The 24750-nt window shown below is 52.3% G+C and overlaps 1 protein-coding gene across 6 annotated transcripts in view; it reads left to right on the top strand.

Annotated features, from left to right (window-relative positions):
• The window catches only part of LOC116951310 (sodium- and chloride-dependent creatine transporter 1-like), a 29419-nt gene extending 11422 nt beyond the window's left edge, over window positions 1–17997 (top strand). For 3 of the 6 annotated variants that reach the window (XM_076073613.1, XM_032969853.2, XM_032969854.2), the window contains 13 exons: window positions 2475–2977; window positions 4726–4857; window positions 5043–5427; window positions 6105–6237; window positions 7072–7206; window positions 9873–9976; window positions 10501–10625; window positions 11237–11349; window positions 11485–11622; window positions 12521–12623; window positions 14076–14176; window positions 14566–14739; window positions 14878–17997. In XM_076073613.1, the coding sequence (XP_075929728.1) occupies window positions 2497–2977; window positions 4726–4857; window positions 5043–5427; window positions 6105–6237; window positions 7072–7206; window positions 9873–9976; window positions 10501–10625; window positions 11237–11349; window positions 11485–11622; window positions 12521–12623; window positions 14076–14176; window positions 14566–14739; window positions 14878–15066 (2313 nt within the window). In that variant the 5' untranslated portion in view covers window positions 2475–2496 and the 3' untranslated portion in view covers window positions 15067–17997. The remainder of the gene's footprint in view (window positions 1–2474; window positions 2978–4725; window positions 4858–5042; window positions 5428–6104; window positions 6238–7071; window positions 7207–9872; window positions 9977–10500; window positions 10626–11236; window positions 11350–11484; window positions 11623–12520; window positions 12624–14075; window positions 14177–14565; window positions 14740–14877) is intronic. The other 3 variants (XM_076073614.1, XM_032969852.2, XM_032969855.2) reach the window with 1 other exon arrangement.
• Window positions 17998–24750: the final 6753 nt, after the last annotated feature.

The following is a 24750-nucleotide window of genomic DNA, read 5'->3' as shown; positions in this document are numbered from 1 at the left end:
AGCCCGGGAAATTCAGGCTGCAGCCAGAAATCGTGGCCCAACTTGAGTTGACATTAAAAATATTGAAACACGGGTGAAATATGACTCTCTGAGATGGGTGAGGTGAAGATTAGCACAGTGATCATTAGCAGCTGCAGCGGCCATGAGCGTTCCACTGCTGGTTTAAGGCCTCCCCTAGCTACCGCCTGCGACGTTGGGGTGAATGAATTGCAGGGACCTGATTAATGGATAATTCCTGCGGCCCAGTCATTGAATGAAAGAGTGAACCATGTGGAGCCCAATTAATGAAGGAATTAAGTGGTTAGCCATAGTGCCAAATGATTTAATTAGTGAACTGTGGGGCCTGATGAATGAAGGAAAGAATGAGTTAACTCTGGTGTCTGATGAAATAATGAGTGATTCCTGGGGCATAAGGAATGAAAGATTAATGAATTAACCATGGCGCCCAGTGAATGAATGAGTTAACGCTGTGGTTCAGTAAATGAATTGTTGAACCGATAAATGAATGACTGAATCCTGGGACACAGTGAATGAAGAATTCATAAATGGACCATGGTGCCCAGTGAATGAATGAGTGAGTGTTGGGGTTCTGCAAATGAATCGTTGAACCCTGGGGTACAGTGAATGACGGATTAATGAATGAACCATGGTGCCCAGCAAATGAATTAGTGAACCCTGGGGCTCAGTGAAAGAATGAGTAAACCTTGGTGCCCAGTGGATGAATGAGTTAGTGAGTCATCAGGCACAGTGAGTGATGTAATGGATGGGAGGAATGAGTGAATCTCGAAGAGCCGTGTGGAATGCTCGTGGGAGATATCTGATGTCGCACAACACATGGTATGTGATATCCCGCCCGCCTTATCTCTCCATCTCACACTGTAATATTGCAATCGCTCGCCTAAGTATTTATATCGTACAGTACAGTGTACACGCACACACGCGTACTGTGTACACGCACACACGCGTACTCTGTGTACACGCAGTTCAACGTAGTGCATTACAGTATACAATAAATTGCAGTGTATATACAACGCAGTGGTGTGTTGTATATACTTATACATAATGGTATACACTCTTCGACAGAGTGGGCGAGAAGTCACTATACCCGCGCCTCATACGTTCGTACAGACCAGCGGATGTAAAGGGGTATAGGGACTTTTCGACCACCCAGTAAAATAGCTGTAATAACACCGTGTATACTACGTGTATGTGAGGTGCTATACATTGTGTTGTGCGACATACACCGTGTACACGAGCTGTTCGATTATGTACTTTATGGTACTCAATATGTGTACATGCATTACAAGGTGGGCGGGAAGTCCCTATACCCCTATTGTATAAGACTAATTAAGTCGCAGAGGTATAGGGATTTCCCGCCCACCCCATAGTATCGTGCAGTGTGCTGAACATGCGGGGTCCACTAGGGGCGCTATCGGGCCTCCTCTCCTCGTGGAATTTTCCACTACCCCTGTCCCACAGCGATTCCCAAGCCCAGCGCCTAACATTAAAACTCTCCAGTAAACATGGGGCGATGGGCCAACAGTTCCAAGCGCATGCCAACATTCCTCACATTGGCATCTTTACTGAGTACTTACCTTTGCCATAACAATAACTCTGACCATACCGATATATTTATCTGTGATCCTAACAAGAAACCCTCCCTCACCTTAATAATAGGACCACCCCTGACCATAATAATGGGACCATCCCTGACCTTAACAATAGGACCATCCCTCAACCAAACAATAGAACCCTCCCTGACCCTAACAATAGGCCCATCCCTGACCCTACAAATAGGACCATCCCTGACCCAAACAATAGAACCCTCCGTGACCCTAATGATAGGACCATCCCTTACCCTAACAATAGAATCACCCCTGACCCTAACAATAACTATCCGTGATCATACACACAGCGCCGTATTTAGGCATTGCATCTTATCCCCCAGGGACACTACCCCCCCCACCCTGCCGCCACACCCCCACCCCTCGTAGGTTAACCTACGTAAACTTAATAGACCAGTGATGACTCAAAGTGGCATTGTTGATGTTTTGTACACAACACAGCCGCAATCTGCATCAGCAGTCTCGCCTTTGTTAATCACACGGGCCCACGGCGTCGACAGGCCAGCATGACCATGGAGTGAGCCCTGACTCTAGCCCTGAGCCTAACCTGAACCTCGAACGCTCGGTTCCACCGCTCCGTGTCCGTGGTGGACGTCCTCTCAGGCGCTGGCTCTCCCCGTCGCCTGCCACTCGGTCACGAGTCTCGACCACCGTACATCGTCATTTGTAGCCATGACGCATCCTGCTCCGGTCCACTCGCTTTCCACGCGCACGTTCCTTCGACCACACGTTCCTCTTCCTATCACTCGGCGCAGCATCTCTACGTGTCTGGCACTCGCGACCCCACCCTAACCCTGTGTCTTCCACGTGCGTGCATGCGTGTGTGTACGTGCGTGTGCGTGCGTGCAGAACCCCTCCGCGCTCCCACACCATGTCGGAGGGCTCCCCCGAATCCCCCAAGCGCCACGTGTCCCCCTCTCCGTGCTCTTCGCAGTCCGACTCGGACACCACGGGCCCTCTCCTCCTCGACCACAACTATGGCCACGACAACGACGAGGAGGACGACGACGAAGATGCCGTGACTTGCCACCGCGGCCACCGCGGCCACCACGCCATTGTCGGCATCGACGGCGACCGCAAGTCCCGGCAGGCGTCGGTGCGTGTGCCAATGTTCGATGGCGCCACCGCGGCTGCCGCAGAGAAGAAGAAGAAGATGGAGCTGGGGGCAGCGGCGGGGGGTGGCGCCGGAGCCCGGGATGTGGCCAGCGCCGGCAAGGACACTAGCGTTGGGAGTTCGGTGGAGCGGCAGACGTGGGGCAGGCAGCTCGACTTCCTGATGTCGTGCGTGGGCTATGCGGTGGGGCTCGGCAACGTCTGGCGCTTCCCTTACCTGTGCTACCGCAACGGCGGAGGTGGGTCCCGCCCGCCTGCTCGCTCGCCTGCTCGGCAAGGTCCACACTTGTTCGTTCACCAGATTGTTCACTCCTTGAGGGGGGAAGCGGTCCAGGGGCTCTCTGGGGTCTCTGTGGCAGGCATTGGTAACCGAGACCCCCGACTCGCTGCGCTAGAGAACCCGGTTCAACCACAGTCGGCGGCTAAACCGGGATCCGAACCCAGGCTCTCAGCTGTGCCTGCTTAGCGTCTCTGACCTCTGAGCCACCCGGCCTCCTCTGTTTGTCTCAAGGGGGGCAGATGCGTGTGGTGGGAGAAAAAAGGGGGGCCTGGCTTATACTGGAACAGGATGTGGGTCGTGGGGGGGGGAAGGCCGATTACTCTATTGACGCAGATGCAATTCAATTAAAAGTGATTACCGAGCATGCAATTCTGTGGAACGCCCCACCTCCCCCGCCCTCTTTCCCCGTCCCTTCGCCAACCCCTCCCTGCCGCAGGTCTTGGGAGCTTTGTGAGCTTGCACTTTGACCTAGTGACCTGAAAGTGACCCCCCCCCTCCCAGGTGAGGCACAGAGGTCGCGGGTGTCGCTGAGCATAGTGCTTGTTGGGGGGCGTTGGGGGTATGCGGGTGGGTGAGTGGGTGGGAGGTTCCGGGGGGGGGGGAATAGGCAGATAGGTGGTGGAGACCCCAGTGTGAGTACCATTGATGCAACCTCCCATCCCATCAACACCAGTGACCCCAGTCTTGGATCCCTTTGTTTGTTCCCAACTATCTGCACCTATAAGTGGTAGATCCATTGGTGAGGGGTTGGGCAATGGGGGGAGTGGCCCCTCCTTGAGACCCCCAAATGGGGGTCTGATTGATGTTTAGTAGAGGAAATGCAATGAGTCAATGCTACCATTATCGTGGGTCCCTGTTTAAAGGAGGTTGTGGGTTCAATCCCGACCCTGACGCCTGTATATTTGGAGTTTGCATGTTCTATCTGTGGTCGCGTGGATTTTTCTCTGGGTCCTCCGGTTTTTCCTTCCACATTTAGAATGAATGTGCACTTAAAGCATTTGCCTGCACTACATTTCCACATGATGAGCCACTTAATTGAGCTATCATTTGTTACCAGGTCACTTCTCAAAAATAGCTATGTAGCCCAGTGGGATCACAAGTATTGTGGTTAATGCAGACATGATTCCTTGGAAAAGGTTTCAGTTTGGTGTTTTAACATCTTAACACCTGTTTTGTTGCCAGAAAAAATGGGAAAACCCTATTATCATAACTCGGTGGGCTTTACCTTGTAAAATAAAAAATAGTTTAGGTTATAGAAAGAGATTCACCTTCCAGGACTGCCCTCCTTGCGGTTGGTAGCCATTATTACCTCCTGTACCATCGGTCTCCATTGCTATTAATGATCATTTGCCCTCATCACTGTTAAAGTTAGGGCCTGGGTCAGGTTTAAGGTCTGGATCAGGGTCAGTAATAGGGTCGGGGTTAGGGTTTACGTAAGGTTCTGGTTTAGAGGCTGGGGCAAGGGTCTGGATCTGGGTTAGGCTCTGGGCCTGGGTCGAGGTTTGAGTCGGGGCCTGGGTCTGTTTCAGGGTTAGGGTCAGAAGGTCATGCCAGCCCGCCCGTCCTTCCACCTCTAACCCCTCGTGCATCTCGTGTGCGGCCTCCTTCTGAAACTCGAATCTGGTCACCCCCTCTCGCCGGATCTGGGTGTCCGGTCCCCCTCAATAATGTTCCCCCCGCCTCACCCCACTCCTTCCTCCGCCGCAGGGGTGTTCCTCATCCCCTACTGTCTGACGCTCATCGCTGCGGGGATCCCCTGCTTCTTCATGGAGGTGTCGCTGGGACAGTTCACCAAGCAGGGTGGCATCGGTGCCTGGGGCATCTCGCCGATCTTCAAAGGTGCTGCACCCCCTATCAACTACCGCCTCTCTTGACCGATGACACCTTGACCGCCACCTGGACCAATGCCCCCCTTGACTAATGGCACAATTGACTGCCATCACCTTTTGCTGATGACCCCGCAAACCTCTGGGTGTGCGTTGTTGAGTCCTGTTCCATTTGTCCCGGCCTGCGTTCATAACTAGGCCTGGGCTACGCCTCCATGGTCATCGTCTTCTACTGCAACTGCTACTACATCCTGATCCTCGCCTGGGCGCTTTACTACCTGGCCCACTGCTTCACCATGGGGCCGTTGCCCTGGGCTACCTGCGGCAACAATTGGAACACCAAGTTCTGCTCAGACGGCACCTGCCAGTACCCGTCAGCGGACGCCAACGGCACGGAGGGGTCACTCAATGGGACGGCAGGACCCGGGTTTCTGAATGGAACGGCACGGTCGATGGCATGGCCGGCGCTGACGAATGCCACGTCGGGGTCGTCACTGCTGCCGCTGAGCAACGTGTCGGCTCTGGGGCACGCATGCCCCCCTCTCAACGTCGTCACCACCTCGTCCGTCGTGGAGTTCTGGGAGTGAGTGCTGTGCTGGCGGGGGATGTGGGCGTGCGTGTGTGCGTGGTGAGTGTGTACACGCGCGTGTCCGGAGGGGTAGTGCAGCGGTTAGCGTGTTACGCAGTGAACCCGGCGACCGGGGTTCGATTCCTGCTGATGGTCAACACCAGTAACGATTATCTGAACCAGTCCTGGGCCTCTCCTAGGTCGACTCGGCCTCAAATGAGTACTTAGTGCTGTGTGTAAACATCGCCACTGAGGAGACAAAGGCGACCAGGCATGGTGTTGGCCACCCACCCCCTAGTGTGCTATGATGGCCTTCATAGGTGCTCGCTAGCAGCACTTGCCCCAACAGTCTGTTCAGGCCACATTGTACGGGGAATGTTTGTTTTTGTCTATGGAGTGGTGGTGCAGTGGTTAGCCCACTGCGCTATGAACCTGACATTCTGAGTTCGATTCCCACTCAAGATCAATCGTGGGGAATATTTGAACCAGTACGAGGCCTCTGAGTACCTGAACAGGTCCTAGGCCTTCGAGTACCTGGATCGGCCTGTAAACATCGGCATTGGGGAGACAAAGGCGGCCGGGCATCCAGCTGGCCAGACACCCCCTTTATGCGCCCCGTGTGCATTTCCCAGGTGAAATATTCTAAAGAATACAAATTAAAACACCGTCCGTGCGTGTGCGTGCGTGCGTAGGCGTAAGACGCTGGCCATGACGACGGGCCTGCACGACTTGGGCTCCGTGCACTGGGAGATGCTGCTGTGCCTCATCGCCGCCTGGCTCATCGTCTACTTCTGTGTGTGGAAGGGCGTTCGCAGCACGGGAAAGGTGCAGTCCTCCACATCACCACCACCATATCAGTGCCACACCACCCCCACCACACCACCATCGCCACATCACCACCACCACATCAGTGCCACACCACCTCCACCACACCGTCCCGGCCACACCACCACCGCCACACCACCACCACATCAGTGGCACATCACCCCCACCACACCACCCCACCACACCACCCCGCCACTCCACCATCGCCACATCACCACCACCACATCAGTGCCACACCACACCCACCACACTACCGCCACACCACCACCGCAACACCACCGGATCACCACTACTGCCACACTACCACCACACCACTGCCACACCACTGCCACACAGGATCACCGTGACAGCACTATACTGAGTACACTACCCAATGCTACGCCAAACACACACTCTATACGGCACCGCGGCACACATGCCGCAAGCCGCACTGTGCACTCCGTGTCTCTTTGGCAACTCCAAAAATACCCACGTGCGTGTGTGTGTGTGTGCACGTGCCGTGTGTGTGTGTGCGCTTGATGGGAGCAGTAGTGTAGGGGTTAGCATGCTGCACTACGAACCTGGTGACCCGAGTTAGATTCCTGCTCATGGCCACCATCAGTGACGATTATCTGAATCGGTCCCTGGGAATCCCCTGGATGGATTGAGCCTCAAATGAGTACCCGGTGTAGAACATCCGCACTGGGAAGATAAAAGCGGCCCGGTGTGGTGCTGGCCACCCACCCCCTCGTGCGCCGTGCTCGCTAGCAGCACTTGCCCCAACAATCTGTTAAAGGCTAAATGGCGGGGGGGGGGTCTTTGTCTTTCTACCTGTGTGTACCGGCGCGCGTGCAGGTCGTGTACTTCACGTCCACGTTCCGCTACCTGATGCTGATCGCGCTGTTTGCGCGCGGCGTCACCTTGCCCGGCGCCATGGGTGGCATCAAGTACTACCTGCAGACCGACTGGCAGAAGCTCGCCACGCCACAGGCGAGTGGCGGTGTCGCGACCCCACTACGCATCGCGACTGTCGTCGTCTTCTTGATCGCGCCCCTCTCACCAGCGCACCTTCCAGCCCTGCCTCTGCTCTTCACTTGCGAGCAAGACGCTTCGTGGGGAGAGTTGGGACGAGTTCTTGGGCACAGTGCGCGCACGACCGCCTCCGCTTTGGCGGCGGAGGTCTCGCTCAGAATAAGTCGAACGGCATTATCTTCTCGTCAGCTGCGTAACGATGCCGTGTGGAAGCTGCCTGTCTCTGTCACTCCTTACGAAACTTTAGGTCTTCTCAGCTACAGTTTTGCCCTCCCTTCACTACATTTGTGAAACGTGGACCCCTCTAAAGGAACATCACCGGTTTTAAATATTCAGGCTGGCCTGCCTACGATCCATCTTGGGTTTAACCAGGCTTTAACCAGGCTGGGTTGTGTGAAATGCTCATAGATCCTTGAGATCTGGACACAGTCCCATCATCAGTGAGCTCCTCCTGCAGGCGAAGCTGCATTGGCTGGATCATGCAGTCCACATGCCCAGCCTACCACATGTTCAAGCAGCTTCTGTTTGGCCAGATAGAGGGGGCTAAACGGGCATGACACGGGCTGGAGAAGAGATATACTGATGTGGTACAGAAGGATGTTGAGCTGGTTGGACTTGTGCTGATAACTGGTACCAGTGGTGTCAAGATCGGCCTCTGTGGAGGAGGCTTATAAAGAATGCTTCTGGGCAGTTGGAGGCAGTCGCCCTTTAGCAACAACGGAGGGCAGAGGAGCAAAACACAAGAAGTTGGCACCGTAAGGGGCACAGTTGGTGAATCTGCCAGTCATCTCAGTCAACCCATGGCACCTGGGTCCCGTGACCTGCCAGCGAGCCTTAAACACTTTACGTGGCCTTAAAGTACACCTAGCATGGCACAAGCGCTGTGGGGACGTCACTGACACTTAGTGGCGAATGGTGGCTGTTGTTGATTTGGCTGACCATGTACAGTGAGGGAAAACGTATTTGATCCCCTGCTGATTTTTGTACGTTTGCCCACTGATGAAGAAATGATCAGTCTATAATTTTAATGGTAGGTTTATTTGAACGGTGAGAGACAGAATAACAACAACAAAAAATCCAGAAAAACGCATGTGAAAAATGTTATAAATTTATTTGCATTTTAATGAGAGAAATAAGTATTTGACCCCTCTGCAAAACATGACTTAGTACTTGGTGGCAAAACCCGTGTTGGCAATCACAGAGGTCAGACGTTTCTTGTAGTTGGCTACCAGGTTTGCACACTTCTCAGGAGGGATTTTGTCCCACTCCTCTTTGCAGATCTTCTCCAAGTCATTAAGGTTTCGAGGCTGACGTTTGGCAACTCGAACCTTCAGCTCCCTCCACAGATTTTCTATGGGATTAAGGTCTTGAGACTGGCTAGGCCACTCCAGGATCTTAATGTGCTTCTTCTTGAGCCACTTCTTTGTTGCCTTGGCCGTGTGTTTTGGGTCATTGTCATGCTGGAATATCAATCCACGACCCATTTTCAATGCCCTGGCTGAGGGAAGGAGGTTCTCACCCAAGATTTGACGGTCCATCGTCCCTTTGATGCGGTGAAGTTGTCCTGTCCCCTTAGCAGAAAAACACCCCCAAAGCATAATGTTTCCACCTCCATGTTTTATGGTGGGGATGGTGTTCTTGGGGTCATAGGTAGCATTCCTCCTCCTCCAAACACGGCGAGTTGAGTTGATGCCAAAGAGCTCCATTTTGGTCTCATCAGACCACAACACTTTCACCCAGTCGTCCTCTGAATCATTCAGATGTTCATTGGCAAACTTCAGACGGACATGTATATGTGCTTTCTTGGACAGGGGGACCTTGCGTGCACTGCAGGATTTCAGTCCTTCACGGCGTAGTGTGTTACCAATTGTTTTCTTGGTGACTATGGTCCCAGCTGCCTTGAGATCACTGACAAGATCCTCCCATCTAGTTCTGGGCTGATTCCTCACCGTTCTCATGATAATTGCAACTCCACGAGGTGAGAGCTTGCATGGAGCCCCAGGCCGAGGGAGATTGACAGTTCTTTTGTGTTTCTTCCATTTGCGAATAATCGCACCAACTGTTGTCACCTTCTCACCAAGCTGCTTGGCAATGGTCTTGTAGCCCATTCCAGCCTTGTGTAGGTCTACAATCTTGTCCCTGGCATCTTTTGAGAGCTCTTTGGTCTTGGCCATGGTGGAGAGTTTGGAATCTGATTGATTGATTGCTTCTGTGGACAGGTGTCTTTTATACAGGTAACAAGCTGAGATTAGGAGCACTCCCTTTAAGAGTGTGCTCCTAATCTCAGGTCGTTACCTGTATAAAACACCTGGGAGCCAGAAATCTTTCTGATTGAGAGGGGGTCAAATACTTATTTCCCTCTTAAAATGCCAATCAATTTATAACATTTTTGACATGCGTTTTTCTGGATTTTTATGTTATTATTCCGTCTCTCACTGTTCAAATAAACCTACCATTAAAATTATCGACTGATCATTTCTTTGTCAGTGGGCAAACGTACAAAATCAGCAGGGGATCAAATACTTTTTTCCCTCACTGTAGGTATGGCTGGACCTATCTGTGTATCTTTGGGTGTGTGTTAATGCACGTGTGTGTGTGTCTGTCTGGTGTGACTGACCCCGTAGGTGTGGCTGGATGCCGGCACACAGACGTTCTACTCATACGCGCTTGGTTTCGGAGCCCTGTCCACCCTCGGCAGTTACAACCGCTTCCACAACAACTGCCTCAGGTGTGCGTGTGTGCGCACGCATGTGTGCGCGTGCGTGTGTGCACGTGCGTGTGCGCGTGCGTGCGTGTGCGTGCGCGTGTGTACGCCGGGCATGGTGCTGGCCATCTACTACCTCGTGTGCCATGCCAGCCTTCATAGGTGCTCACTTACAGCACTTGCCCCAACAGTATGTTAAGGCTATATGGGTGATCTTTGTCTTTGTGTATGCGTAATGTGGAAGTGTAACGGTTCGTACACAGCGCCAAGTACCCAGCGACCCGAGTTTGATTCCCGCTCACGGCCAAGACCAGTGACGATTATCTGAACCAAATGAGTCCCTGGTGCAGTGTGTCAACATCGCCACTGAGGAGGCCAAAGTGGTCGTGGTGCTGCCCACCCACCCCAGCGTGCGCCGCACTCGCCTTCACAGATACTCCCTAACAGCACTTGCCCCTACAGTCTTTTTGGGCTACAGGAGGGATGTTTGTGTGCGTGCGCACGCGTGCGCGCTTTCACTCGTTAACACGACTCCACTTCCTCATTAGGGACACGTACGTGCTGGCGCTCATTAACTCTGGTACGAGCCTCTTTGCCGGCTTCGTGGTCTTCTCCATCCTGGGCTTCATGGCGCACGAGCAGGGCGTGCCCATCGACATGGTCGCAGAGTCCGGTGAGTGCCGCATCACCGCCGACAACATTGCCATCATCGTCATTGTCGTTATTGCCATAGTTGTCATCATCATTGTCATCACCATAATCACCAACACCGCCATCAATATCACCATCACCACCATCATCATTCTCATCATCGCCATCGTCACCTTCACCGCCGCCATGACCATCATCGTCACCATCACTGCCATCATCATCATTATAATTGCCGCCATTATCACCTCCCTAACAGCGCTAGCCCCAACAGTTTGTTTAGGCTGTATGGGGGTATCGTTCTCCCTGTACGCTAGGCTGATTCATCACGTACCCGCGCGCCGTCACCATGCGGCAACCCGAGTTCCATTCCTGCTCACGGCCAACACCAGTGACGATTATCTGAACCGGCCCTGGGCCTCCCCTAGGTGGACTCGGCCTCAAATGAGTACCTGGCGCGATGTGTATCCATCGCCACTGGGGAGACAAAGGCAGCCGGGCGTGGTTTCTGGCCACCCACCCCCTCGTGTACCGTGCCTGCCGTCAAAGGTGCTCGCTAATAGCACCAACAGTCTGTTCAGACTATACAGGGGATCTTTGTTTTATGTATGTGTACTCTATGTATGTGTACTCTAGGTCCTGGGCTGGCATTCATCGCGTACCCTCGCGCCGTCACCATGATGCCGGTGCCCGTGCTCTGGGCCGTCCTCTTCTTCGTCATGCTGCTGCTGCTCGGCCTCGATAGCCAGGTCCGCACGCACGCCCATACTTCACCGAAACCGAGCCCGATCTCTTACCTGCTCTCCCACTCCCGGACACCGTCCCGACGTGCGCGCGTGCGCCCGTACGTGACCCGTGCGCCATGTGTTTGCCCGCGCGTGCAGTTTGTGGCGATCGAGGGGTTCGTGACGGGCATCTCGGACATATTCCCCACGGTGCTGCGCGGCCGCGGGAGGCGCGAACTCTTCGTCGCCGCCTGCTGCATCGTAAAATTCCTCGTCAGCTTTGTCATGGTCATGCAGGTTCGTCTTTCGCCGTGGCAATGTCTCACCCCCCTCGCCCCCGAAACCGGGGGTGAAAGGTGGGGGGGGGAGGGGAAGCACCACTCTGCACTGTGTGAAGCGTTGCTAGACGTTGTTCCGCGATATCCACTTCCGCGGGCCGTATTCTAAGACGAATGGCTGCGCTGACCTGCGGGAGCTCCAAACGGGTTCTGCGTCCCATGTCGCTCACGAGCACCATCGTGAGCGAAGCTTGGCTCGGGATTGGTGTCGCGTGGCCCTGCGCTAGTCTCGCTCGCTGCTCGTCGTTGCAGAGAGGTTCGCGGTTCGAATCCGCCAGGCTGCCCTGGTTAACTCTGCGGCGCCGACCGTAAAATAACTACGAAGCGCTGTCCCCATGATGTCAGTCGAAATGAGGGAGAAGGTGATCTTGTGTTGGCGTCACGATCCCAGATTTGGCTAAATTTGAAAAGTTACTCTGCAAATCACTCAAACGGGACTCCACACACAGCAGCATCATCCCCTGCTGCGAAACGACTCCAGACTGCGTCTGGGACACACAATAGCCTTGCCTTTTGAGAACCATTGGGGCAATGCCAAATATGCTAAATTATAACCAGCTTCAGTATCATCATTGTCATCACGGATGGCAGAGGCATCTTCAGCAGCAGTGGTAACAATATCACCACTGGCATTATCCACAGCAGCTTTGCTATCATCGTTGTCGGCATCATACATCAACAGCAGCATCATCGTCACCAACACCATCATCATTGTCCGCTGCATCAGCAGATTCTGTAGCAGTCATTGTAAACACCATCGCTATTGCATACGTGCTCTGTGGTCGGCATTGTTCATGATTTTGAATGGGGGTGACGGCGGGGGTCGTTAATGAAGCGCTGTGCCCCCGCCCCCCCAGGGAGGAATCTACATCTTCCAGCTGTTTGACAACTACGCAGTGAGCGGCTACACTCTGCTGTGGCAGGTCGGGTGGCAGTGCATCGTGGTGGCGTGGGTCTACGGTACAACGCGCACGCGCGCGCACACACATGCACCTACATACGCACACATGCACACACATACACTTACACATGCACACACAAAGACAAAGATCCCCTGTATAGCCTTAACAGACTGTTGGGCAAGTGCTGTTATCGAGCACCTATGAAAGCCAGAACGCTGCACGAGGGGGTGGATGGCCAGCACCACGCCCGACCGCCTTTGTCTCCCCAGTGGTGATTTTTACATACCACACCAGGTACTCATTTTAGGCTGAGTCGACCTAGGGGAGGCCCAGGACCGGTTCAAATAATCTTCACTGGTGTTGGCTATGAGCGGGAATCGAACTTGGCTCGCTGGGTTCATAGCGCAGTGGTTAGCGCACTGCGCTACCGCTCCCCACAAGCAGAGATGCCTCCACGCACACACATCAACATACACACACACAAACCTAAACAGATGCACACATCCCCATAAACACAAACACCTATACACACAGAATCAGAATTTTATTTAGACTGGAGGAATCCGATGAGCTATGAAGCTCTTTTTCAGAAATGTCTACACACACACCTACACACTCGCATACACACAACAATAATAACCGCCATTTGTCACACATTGAGACAGCACTTGTGCCAGGCTAGATGCACTTTTAGGCCACGTGAAGTGTAGAAGGCTCGGTGGCAGGAGGTCATGGGACAAACCCGGGTGCTATGGATTTGCTGACTGAGATGACTGGCAGATGCACAACCTGTTTCCCCTACTGTGCTAACTTTCTGCGTTTTAGCCGCCCGGCTGATCATGAGCGTCGTTCCTCTGCCCTCTGTTGTTGCTGGAGGGCGACTGCCTCCAGCTCCCCAATAGCATCCTTCACGAGCCTCCTCTACAGGCCAATCCTGACACTGCTGGTACCAGTCATCGGCAAGTCCAATCGACTCCACATCCTTCTGTACCACATCAGTATATCTCTTCTCCAGCCCGTGTCATGCCCATTTAGCCCCCTCTGTCCAGCCAAAAAAGAAAGCCGATTTGCCACGCGGTGGCTGGGCATGTGGGCTACATGACCCAGTAAATGCAGCTTCGCTTGCTGGAGGAGCTCACCGATGGGACTGTGTGTACGCGTTTGTGCGTGCACCTGTGTGTGTGTACACACATATATACATGGGGAGCGATAGCACAGCGATGAGCGCACTGTGCAACGAACCCAGTGACCCGAGTTGAATCCCTGCTCACTGCCAACATTAGTGACAATTATCTGAACCTATCCTGTCCCTCTCCTAGGTTCACTCAGCCTTAAATGAGTACCTGGTGCAATGTGTAGACATTGCTACTAGGGAGACAAAGGCGGCCGGGAGTGGTGCTGGCCACCCACTCCCTTGTGTGCTGTGCCGGCCTTCATAAGTGCTATTTGCTAACAGCACTTGCCTCAACAGTCTGTTAAGGCTACACGGGGGATCTTTGTGTTTTTGCAGGTAGCTCCCGCTTCATGGAGGATGTGGTGCTCATGATTGGGTATCGGCCCAACCGGTGGATCGGGTGGTGTTGGAAATTCATCACTCCCACACTGTGCATGGTGAGCACATTACTCACCGCACTCGGCACAGTACACGTTACCGGCTGACCACGTTCGCCTTACCACACTCACGTTATTGCCTGCCGAATTAAAGTGTGAGAGTGGGTGGGTGCGTGAGTAAATAATGTGGTGAGGTGGTTTAGTGAGAGATGTGGTGAGTTTGCAGTTGAGTAGGCGGTTGAGTGGGTGAGCGATGTGACGAGCGAGCGAGTCGTTCACCACCCACGCCGCGCTCTCCATGCCAGGCGCTCGAGTCCCATTGACCGCCCGCCCCTGACCTCACCCTGCATCCACGACCCCCCCCCCCAACTGCGTCCCATGTTGCCCTGCCTGCCGGTGACGTCCGACCTCCCAACCCCTGCGCCTCTTACTCGGGGACCCTCGTACAGGGCATGCTGCTGTTCCAGCTGATTCAGTACAAGGGCCCCACGTACAACAAAGTGTACGTGTACCCGTGGTGGGGCGAGGCACTGGGCTGGCTGCTCTCCCTCTCCTCCATGCTGTGCCTGCCCCTCACCCTCCTCTACCTGCTCGTGGCGCGTGGCAAGGGCACGCTGAAGCAGGTACAGCTGAGTACACACACACACTCACCTGGGTACACACACACGCACTCACCTGGGTACACACATCTGGGTACGCACGCACGCACGCACTCACCTGTGTGTGTGTGTGTGGTCCGTGTCGTCTCCGTGCCCCACCAGCGCTGGCGCCACCTCACCACGCCGGTGCTGGGCCCCCACGTGGAGCGCCATCGCCGCGCGGCCCTAGCAGCCGCGGGGCCCCCTGACAACAGGGCCCTCGACACCCTCATCGGGGGGCACCACACCAAGGGGGGCGCTCCCAACGGCAACGCCACAGAGCTCGAGATGCTGAGGGAAAGCAAGATGTGAGGGGGGGGGGCGGGGAGGAGTCCCCTTTACGCAAAGGGGGGTCCTTAGTCTCCAGAGGGTCCCTTTATATAGAGGAGTCCTCGATATCAACCCAGGGTCCCATTTATCATCAGGAGGTTCCATTTGTTTAGAGAGGGTCTTCTTTATCAAATATCAGTGTCCTCTTTGTCAATTTGAGGATCTCCTGTATCATAAGAAGTCCCCCCCCCTCTTAATTGGGTCCCCCTTAATCTCACGGGGTCCCATTTATTAGGGGTCCCCTTTATTTTAGAAGGGTTACCTTTATCACAGAGACGATCATCAGGAGAGGGCCCCTTTTATCGACGGGGGGGTGGGGGGGGAACGCACGTACGGGGGCCTTGGGTACGCGAGGGAGTGGTGGGGGGGCGGGTGAGAGGGGTATATTGGTATCCAGTGCGATGCGGATACATGGGGCACTGTGTGCGTGCGTGCGTGTTGCACGTGATACATGGAGCACTGTGTGCGTGCGTGCGTGCGTGTTGCACGTGATACATGGGGCACTGTGCGTGCGTGTGTGTTGCACGTGATACATGGGGCACTGTGCGTGCGTGCGTGTTGCACGTGATACATGGGGCACTGTGTGCGTGCGTGTGTGTTGCACGTGATATGCACTTTTCTTTTTTAACGAATTTAACATTTTTTTATTTAGTTTTCGTTTCCCATTTCGCATCTCTCTGCAAGTGCTTGTAGTCACCATTCACACCCCCGCTGTGTGAGCAGGGGTAGGGGGCAGCCACGGTCGTGTAAAGGTGGGGGGGGGGCAGTGCGGTGGTTGTTGTTGGTGAATGAACGATCTTACTCCGGGTTTTTCTCTGGATTACTGCAATTTCCCCCACCCAAAAAAAAACCCGGACAGGATCTTTCTCATCATCAGAGCACGAAGCTCGACTCGAATAAAAAAAATACTCTGCTCCACCACCGCCGCTGCCCTTATGATTTGCTCTCGATTTTTTTCCCCATTTATATGTTGTAAACAAAAAAATACGTAATCCGTGACCGACGAATTTTTTCCACGCCATCTCGTAGACAGGCGAATCCACCGCCCACAGACGCCGCAGAGTAAACTTTAGCAATTGTTTCGACAAGCGAAACAAGAAGCGTCCCGGCAAGGCCGTCTGACCGCTGTGCAGAGAAGCAGTCGTCACGGGTGCTCCGGCCTCGCTCCACCGGCGTTTTGCTTTGCCTCGCTTTCCGTAACAACAGAAAAAAATCGAGGGTGGGCCGACCGGACTGTCTCGTTATCGTTGTTTTCATTGCCTTTATGTTTCTTCATTTAAATGGTTGTCGTTTAAAAGCGAGGTGGGGACAGAGAGAGGTGGGGGGTGGTGGTGGGGGGGGGAGAAGGCGGTGTGACTTGGTGACCCGCGCGTCTGCAGGCTAATGACAGCGTAACGCGGTGACCCAACGCGCCGCTATTAACCGCTGGTGCGCGTCGCGTGAGTGGAACGGGCCAGCCCCCTTTTATTCGGATTCCTGATACGGGAAGACGCCACTGGCGTTGCCGGACGACACGGGGGCAGAGGCTTGGGAAGTCGGGAGCGGTCCCCGTAACTGGCCACGTGGCTCAGCGGTGATCGGAGGTTGACTTGCCCCATCATCCCTCCAGGGTCAATTAAATGAATACTGCACCACTTTGAGGGGAGATTAACGGCATTTGTCCTATGGATAGACTTACCCCCGCCATAGTAACGTGGAATTATGCCAATTCGCCACTGGCTGAGGGCTGCTGTAGACGGGAGATGAGCATGATGCCTCAATGCTCATTTGATAAGCTGTTGATCGCTCTTGCTTTGCGTGTTTAGTTGAAACAGCTACTGGCTCCCAAAACTCTCAACCCAAATATCCAGTACCTGGACCGACGTCTCCAGAATGTATTTGATTGTATCCAGGATGTTGAATGGTCCCTCCGGAGCCAGGACCGGCGGTTACAGATCCAATCTCTACCCCTTCATCTGCTTATACTGGATATGGATGCGTGTCACTGGACAGACTGATATGTTCATCCTAACAAAGGTGATGGGGTGGGGAGACGGGAAGGACTTGGGAGAGGGGGGGGGCACATTAATGATAATCATTTGGGGGCGACTGCCCTCATGCTATGCCCCCCTAACCCCCCCCCCCCCCCCGGATTCCTCCACTAATGCTGAACGTGGAACTGGCAGTCGCAGAACCAGCAGCAGCTGCACAATCATCGATCCTTTTTTCAGAATCTTGACTGGGTGGTTCCAGTAGGTAGCAGCCGGCGTTGTTTGGAAGACTGGGTACAATGGCGGGGTCTGCGATTGTGTGCGCAGCGACGATGATGAAGCTTCTCAGACACAGGAGGAGGAGAGGACTGCTCGGTGACACCGATAACATGGAGGAGTATTTACAAACGATGGCGGCGGTGGTGGTGGTGGTGGGTGCATCTGTCTGTCATCTCCGTCGGTCAACCCATACGGCACCTGGGTCTGTCCCGTGACCTCCTGACACCAGCAAGCCTTCGACACTTCACGTGGCCTCGACGTGCACCAAGCCTGGCACAAGTGCCGTGGTGAATGACGGTTGTTGGGGAGGGTGTGGGGTGGGTTGGGGTGGGGTGGGGTGGATGGGTGACAGCAGGAGCCGATTTTTGTTTATTTTTACACGAAAACCAAAACGTGTGCGGCAGAGAGGAGAACGCGGCGATCGCGGTGTTAATACGGCGCGGACTTGATGATGATGGCAGCAGCGATGACTATTCACGTCGTCAGCTATGATGGCGTTCGTGCTGTATATTACAGTATAATACTGTGAGTGCGGCCTTGTGGTTTGCCCTGCGTCTTGACAAGAGTCGGGATATTCACGCGGAGCTTTTTTGATACGAAAATGATCGACGCAAAAATGTATGAATTTAAAAAAAATACATTAATAAAAGTCCCACGATGTGGAGAGAGTGGCTCTGAGTGTCGTGTCTCTGGCACTTCGCCAGCGTTGGTTTAAGCGTGACGATGAGACACTGAACGCCGACACGTAGGTACACAGTCGATGCTGCTCACATCATGCGCTCCTAGAAGGCCATGGTGCCCATGGGTGGTTAGTGGAGACGTGGATGTGTGTATTAGTATTGTTGTCCGCTTAGCTCTTTAGTTATTTACATCTTCTAACACGACGCTAACGATCAATTTGAGTTGTTTTTTTTCTATGCCTCCCCCGTGGCGATGTTTGCTCCACCGCACCAGGTCCTCATTTGAGGCCGAGTCGACCTTAAACACTGCTGCACATACAGACATCACTGCCTAACACACACACGCACGAGTGACGACCACAATGACACCGACACACCCGAATGAAATGAAACACTGACACACACTGGCACAATGACAACAACACAACAACCGCCATTCGCCACTAAGTGTCGGTGACGTCACCACGACGCTTGTGCCAGGCCATGTGCACATTGAGGCCACGTGAAGTATCGAACGCCCGCCGGCAGGAGGTCACAGAACAGACCCAGGTGCCACGGGTCGACTGACTGAGATGACTGAGATGGCTGGCTGATGCACCACCTGTGCCCCCTACTGTGACAACTTGCTGTGCTTTAGTCACCCGGCGCTCCGCTCGTTGTTGTGAGCGTCGCTCCTCCGCCCTCCGTTGCTGTTGGAGGGCGACTGCCTCCAACTGCCCAGTAGCGTCCTTCACGAGCCTCCGCCACAGAGGCCGATCTTGACACCCCTGGTACCAGTTATCGGGTAAGTCCACTCAGCTCTACGTCCTCCTGTACCACATCAATCCATCTCCTCTCTAGCCCGTGCCGAGCCCGCTTAGCCCCCTCGATCCGGCCGAACTAAAGCTGTCTAGGCATGCAGTGGCTGGGCATGCGGGCCACATGACCCAGCCAACGCAGCCTTGCCCGCCGGAGGAGCTCACCGGTGGGACCCTGCCCAGATCTTTCAAGGATTTGTGAGCTCCTCACACAATGGTTAAATCCAGGATGGATCGTAGGCAGGCCAGCCTAAATGTTTCTAACTGGCGAAGACGCTCCACCAGGGGGGTCCACGTTTCGCAAGCGAGAGAAGGGAGGGAACGACCGTGGCCAGGAAGACCTGAAGCTTTGTACGGAGCGACAGACCAGGCAGCTTCCACACAGCGTTACGCAACCGATGAAAGATATTGCCGCTCGACTGATTCGGAGTGGGACCTCTGCTGCCAAACCGGAGCCGGTCATAAGCACACTGCCCAGGTATGGGAAACTCTCCACTCTCTCCACAACTGCCCCATCACCGATTGGGAGTTGTGGGGGTGGAGTGTCCGATGGTACAAAATACCCAGGCAGGTGCTTAGTTTTGGTGGGGCTGATGGTAAGGCCCCACCTCCTAGTTGCACGCTCCAGTTCAGCAGAAGCGTCTCCAACTCCTCCTCTGAATGAGCAGCAATTACCAAATCATCGGCATACATAACGTGGTTGACCAACAGGGAGCCATCCCTTGACCGCACCCGGGCATCGATCAGCCTCCCATTATATCTGTACCAAATGGAAATTCCCCCGGTACAGCTATTGAAGGCTTCACGAACTACGTGGTCAAAATAGATATTAAATAATGTGGGAGCCAGAGGACATCGTTGTCGCACCCCAAGGTGTACAGGGAATGGCTCTGACTCCCGGCCACGTAGTTTTACCCGGGCCCGCTCACCATCATGAAGGTCATATTCTTAGTTTTTTCGGTAAAGTCACGTTGAAGAGAAACAACAAAATAACAAAATATATATAAAACAATAAAAAATTCTCACGACGTTTCGACCATAACTCAAACGGTCATCATCAGGTGTGTCGGTTTGCATAAATTTATTTTGAAAACGGCATATTTATTTATTTATATATATATATAAAATAACGTTTGCGTCACGCGCAACGATTGGCAGTTTGCCCAGGACTAGTCAGAAAAAATCCGACTTATACGCACAGAACTAGATCAGTTAGACAAGACACTCTACAAATCACACTTATCATTGACGGCAATAATGTCCACATCGGATTGGGAACATGTAGACAATATGACTGCCTCTTCAGCTGCTACTATGTCGACCAAATGTAAGGAAAACCTGATTTCCAAATTTAACCTCCTCTTCAACAAAAGACCGGACCCACACACCAAAAAGTTAGACGTTAATAAAGTCGTAATTAATCGCAGTAACAGTTCTATTTCCGATGGTCTGAAATCCGTTTTAGCTAAAGGTCTAAACTTTGCAGTCACACCTAAACACATACCAGTTAATGATATAATTGCCCAAGTAGACGTTGCTCTCAGGGGCCTGGGTCACATCGCTGCAGACGTAGCAAGATCTGAAATCGCTGCAACCCTCAAAAACGCTAAGATGCCAGCTAGCAACCTCAGCAAAGATGAGCGTTTTGAATTATATAAATTTAAAAAGAGGAATGATATTGTAGTTCTCTCAGCTGACAAAGGCAATGCTACTGTCATCATGGATAAAATAGAATACAACAACAAAATTAAAGAATTACTCGACGATGGTAGTTATACAAAAATAAAAAGAGATCCCACCAACAGCCTCGTCACACAAACCAACAAAATAATTTCTGATTCAACCGCATTAATTGATCAATCTAAACAGTTTTCGTTGAAACCTTCTGCTGCCAGGCCACCAAGATTATACGGCTTACCAAAAATACATAAAGTTGATACACCTCTTCGTCCCATAGTCTCTACTATCAGCTCCCCCACCTACAAACTAGCTCGTTTTTTGTCTGAAATCCTGCGTCCTTTCACTGGAAAGACCACCTCTGCAGTACAAAATTCTACTCACCTGGTATCAACAATCAAGGGTATTTCCCTGTCCCCAGACGACCTGCTTGTCAGTTTTGATGTAGTTTCCTTATTCACCAAGGTTCCTGTACCTGACACCATTGCAATCATTGAAGACTTGGTTCATCAAGGACTAAACACTGAGGTACCCCCCCTGGTGAGACACTGTTTAACCAATACATACTTCACTTGGAATGGAACTTTCTACAAACAAACTGAGGGCACCCCAATGGGCTCCCCCCTTTCTCCAGTTATAGCTAACATTTTCATGGAGAAATTTGAGACTGACGCCATCCAGACTGCCACTCTGCGCCCAACCTTATGGAAGAGGTACGTGGATGACACTTTTGTCATCTTGCCACATGGCCGGCCTGCTCTAGACCAATTCTTCGACCACATCAATTCCATACACCCAGCCATCAGATTTACCATGGAAGTCGAAATAGATGGCAAGATACCTTTTTTGGATGTCCTAATTAAAAAGAGACCTGATGGTTCAATGAGCCACTCTGTCTACAGGAAAGCTACCCATACGGATGCTTATCTGAAACCGGATTCCCACCACCATCCATCACAGAAGAATTCTCTCATCAAGACTCTGTATCATAGAGCCCAATGCATATCCGACCAGGAACACATAAGCAGTGAACTCAAGCACGTACACCAAGCTCTTAGGGCTAATGGTTACTCCGACTATACAATCCGCAAAGCTATCACTCAAACCATGAAGAAGAACCCTCTTGAGGAGCCTTTCAAAACCATCACTTTACCCTACATTGCTGGGATCACAAAAAAGATCTCCAAAATCTTGAATAAACACAAGATCCAGGTCCGTTTCAACACATTACATAAAATCCGTGATCTGGTTCCGTCTGTAAAAGATGTGATTCCGGACATACAATACCCTGGTGTCTACAAACTAAGTTGCCTCTGTGGTAGTAGTTACATTGGAGAAACCAAACGCCATATCTCGGACCGCATTCGTGAACATAAAGCAGACCTTAAACACGGTAGGACCAACACCTCGGCCGTAGCAGATCATTGTTCTAATTCAGTAGGCTCACATGCCATTGACTTTTCCAAGACGGAGGTTCTTTGTAAGCCATCTGGCTTCCATGAGAGATTCGTTCATGAGGCTATCCACATATACAAGCACAGAGACAATTTCAACCGAGAAGATGGATTCTATCTTAGCAATCATTGGAAAGATTTGATAAATCATTTCAGTTCTTGATTGATTGTTCACGCTTACAGTGGCTTTCAGACAGCATACATAAAAACAAATTTCGTCTCCCCCCTCCTCTTTTCAAAAAATAGATGGACTAGTCCTGGGCAAACTGCCAATCGTTGCGCGTGACGCAAACGTTATTTTTTATATATATATAAATAAATATGCCGTTTTCAAAATACATTTATGCAAACCGACACACCTGATGATGACCGTTTGAGTTATGGTCGAAACGTCGTGAGAATTTTTTATTGTTTTATATATATTTTGTTATTTTGTTGTTTCTCTTCAACGTGACTTTACCGAAAAAACTAAGAATATGAATTACTGCAGTCACGAAAGCTTTAAATCAAAATTTAAAATCATGAAGGTCCTTAATGATTGTGAGCAGAGGGTCAGGGACTCCGAATGCACGAAGCACAACCCAGAGCCCAGGCCTACTGATGGTATCATAGGCCTTGACCAGGTCAATAAAGCAGAGATGTAGGTCTTGTTGGAATTCCCTACACCTCTGCTGTAGTAGACGAACAGAAAATATGACATCTTTGCAAGACTACTTTTTCCTCCGGAAACCACATTGGGGCTTCGCAAGCCTCTCCTCAGCGTGCCTAGCAAGGCAATGTTGAATAATCCTTGCCAGGACCTTTCCCGGCACACTGAGGAGTGAGATGCCCCTGTAGTTGTTACAGTCCGTGCGGTCCCCCTTCTTAAAGAGGGGAACCACCAGGGTATCCTTCCAATCCTGCGGAACCCGTCTAGTGGTCCAGACTTGTTATGATGTCATGTGGGGCAGTCTGTGCACAAACGCCACCCTCCCTCAGCATTTCGCTTGGGAGATCATCTCTGCCCGGTGCCTTTCCTGGTCTCAGACTCTGGATTGCCTTCAGTACTTCCTCAACAGATGGCACCTCAGCCAGCCACTCACAGGGGTGACTTCTTCTTCCAATATTTGAGGCACCGCAGCCTCAGCAGGGTCATCCCCACTTTGTGCCACAATGTTTTCCTGGCTGAGGGATTTCCCCTCCCCCAGGACCTCACAGAAATGCTCAGCAAATCTGCAAACCTGTTCCTGGGGGTCGGAGATTGTATCACCGTTTTTCCCCTAATGATGGTAATAGGTGTGGCGCTGCAGGTTACTTTTTTGATGGAATAGGGGTTTGTGATCGCGGGCCACTGAGGCAGACTCCATCTCCTCGGCAACCCGCGACCACCACCCATCCTTGCAGCGCCTCACGGCTCTCCGAACCTCCGAGCGAAGGCTGTGGTAATGACACACACCGACACACACACTCCCGAATAAAATTAAACACTGACACACACTGGCACAATGACACACACCAACACAAACAATGACACACACCGACACACACACTGACACACACACTGACACACTGACACACACAATGACACACTGACACACACCCTGACACACTGACATACGCACTGACACACACTGACACACACACTGACACACTGACACAGTGAAACAGTGACACACACACTGACACACACACTGACACACTGACACAGTGACACAGTGACACACACACACTGACACACTGACACACACAGTGACACACACTGACACAGTGACACACACAGTGACACACACACTGACACACACACTGACACAGTGACACACACAGTGACACACACACTGACACAGTGACACAAACACTGACACACACACTGACACAGTGATACTGACACAGTAACACACACAGTGACACACTGACACACACACTGACACACTGACACACATAGTGACACACACAGTGACACACACACTGACACAGTGACACACACACTGACACACACTGACACAGTGATACTGACACAGTGACACACACAGTGACACACACTGACACAGTGACACACACACTGACACACAATGACACAGTGACACTGACAGTGACACACACAGTGACACACACACTGACACAGTGACACACAGTGACACACACACTGACACACTGACACACACACACTGACACACACACTGACACAGTGACACACAGTGACACACACACTGACACACACACTGACACAATGACACACAGTGACACAGACACTGACACAGTGACACACACACTGCCACAGTGACACTGACACAGTAACACACAGTGACACACACACTGATACAGTGACACACAGTGACACACACACTGACACACACACTGACACAGTGACACACACATAGTGACACACACTGACACACACACTGACACAGTGACACATACACTGACACAGTGACACAGAGACACAGTGACACACACACTGACACACACACTGACACACTGACACACACACTGACACAGTGACACTGACACTGACACAAAGTGACACACACACTGACACAGTGACACACACACTGACACACACAGTGACACACACACTGACACATACACTGACACAGTGACACACACAGTGACACACACAGTGACACACACACTGACACAGTGACACTGACACACTGACACACACACTGATACAGTGACACTGACACAGTGACACACACAGTGACACACACACTGACACACACACTGACACAGTGACACACACAGTGACACAGTGACACACACACTGACACACACACTGACACAGTGACACTGACACAGTGACACACACAGTGACACACACACTGACACAGTG

The sequence above is a fragment of the Petromyzon marinus genome, chromosome 42 (genome assembly GCF_048934315.1).
Source record: "Petromyzon marinus isolate PM22_M1 ecotype Great Lakes invasive population chromosome 42, UKy_Petmar_22M1.pri1.0, whole genome shotgun sequence".
Classification (NCBI taxonomy): Eukaryota; Metazoa; Chordata; class Hyperoartia; order Petromyzontiformes; family Petromyzontidae; genus Petromyzon; species Petromyzon marinus.
Note: the sequence above shows the minus strand (reverse complement) of the source record. Positions and strands in the feature narration are given on the sequence as shown.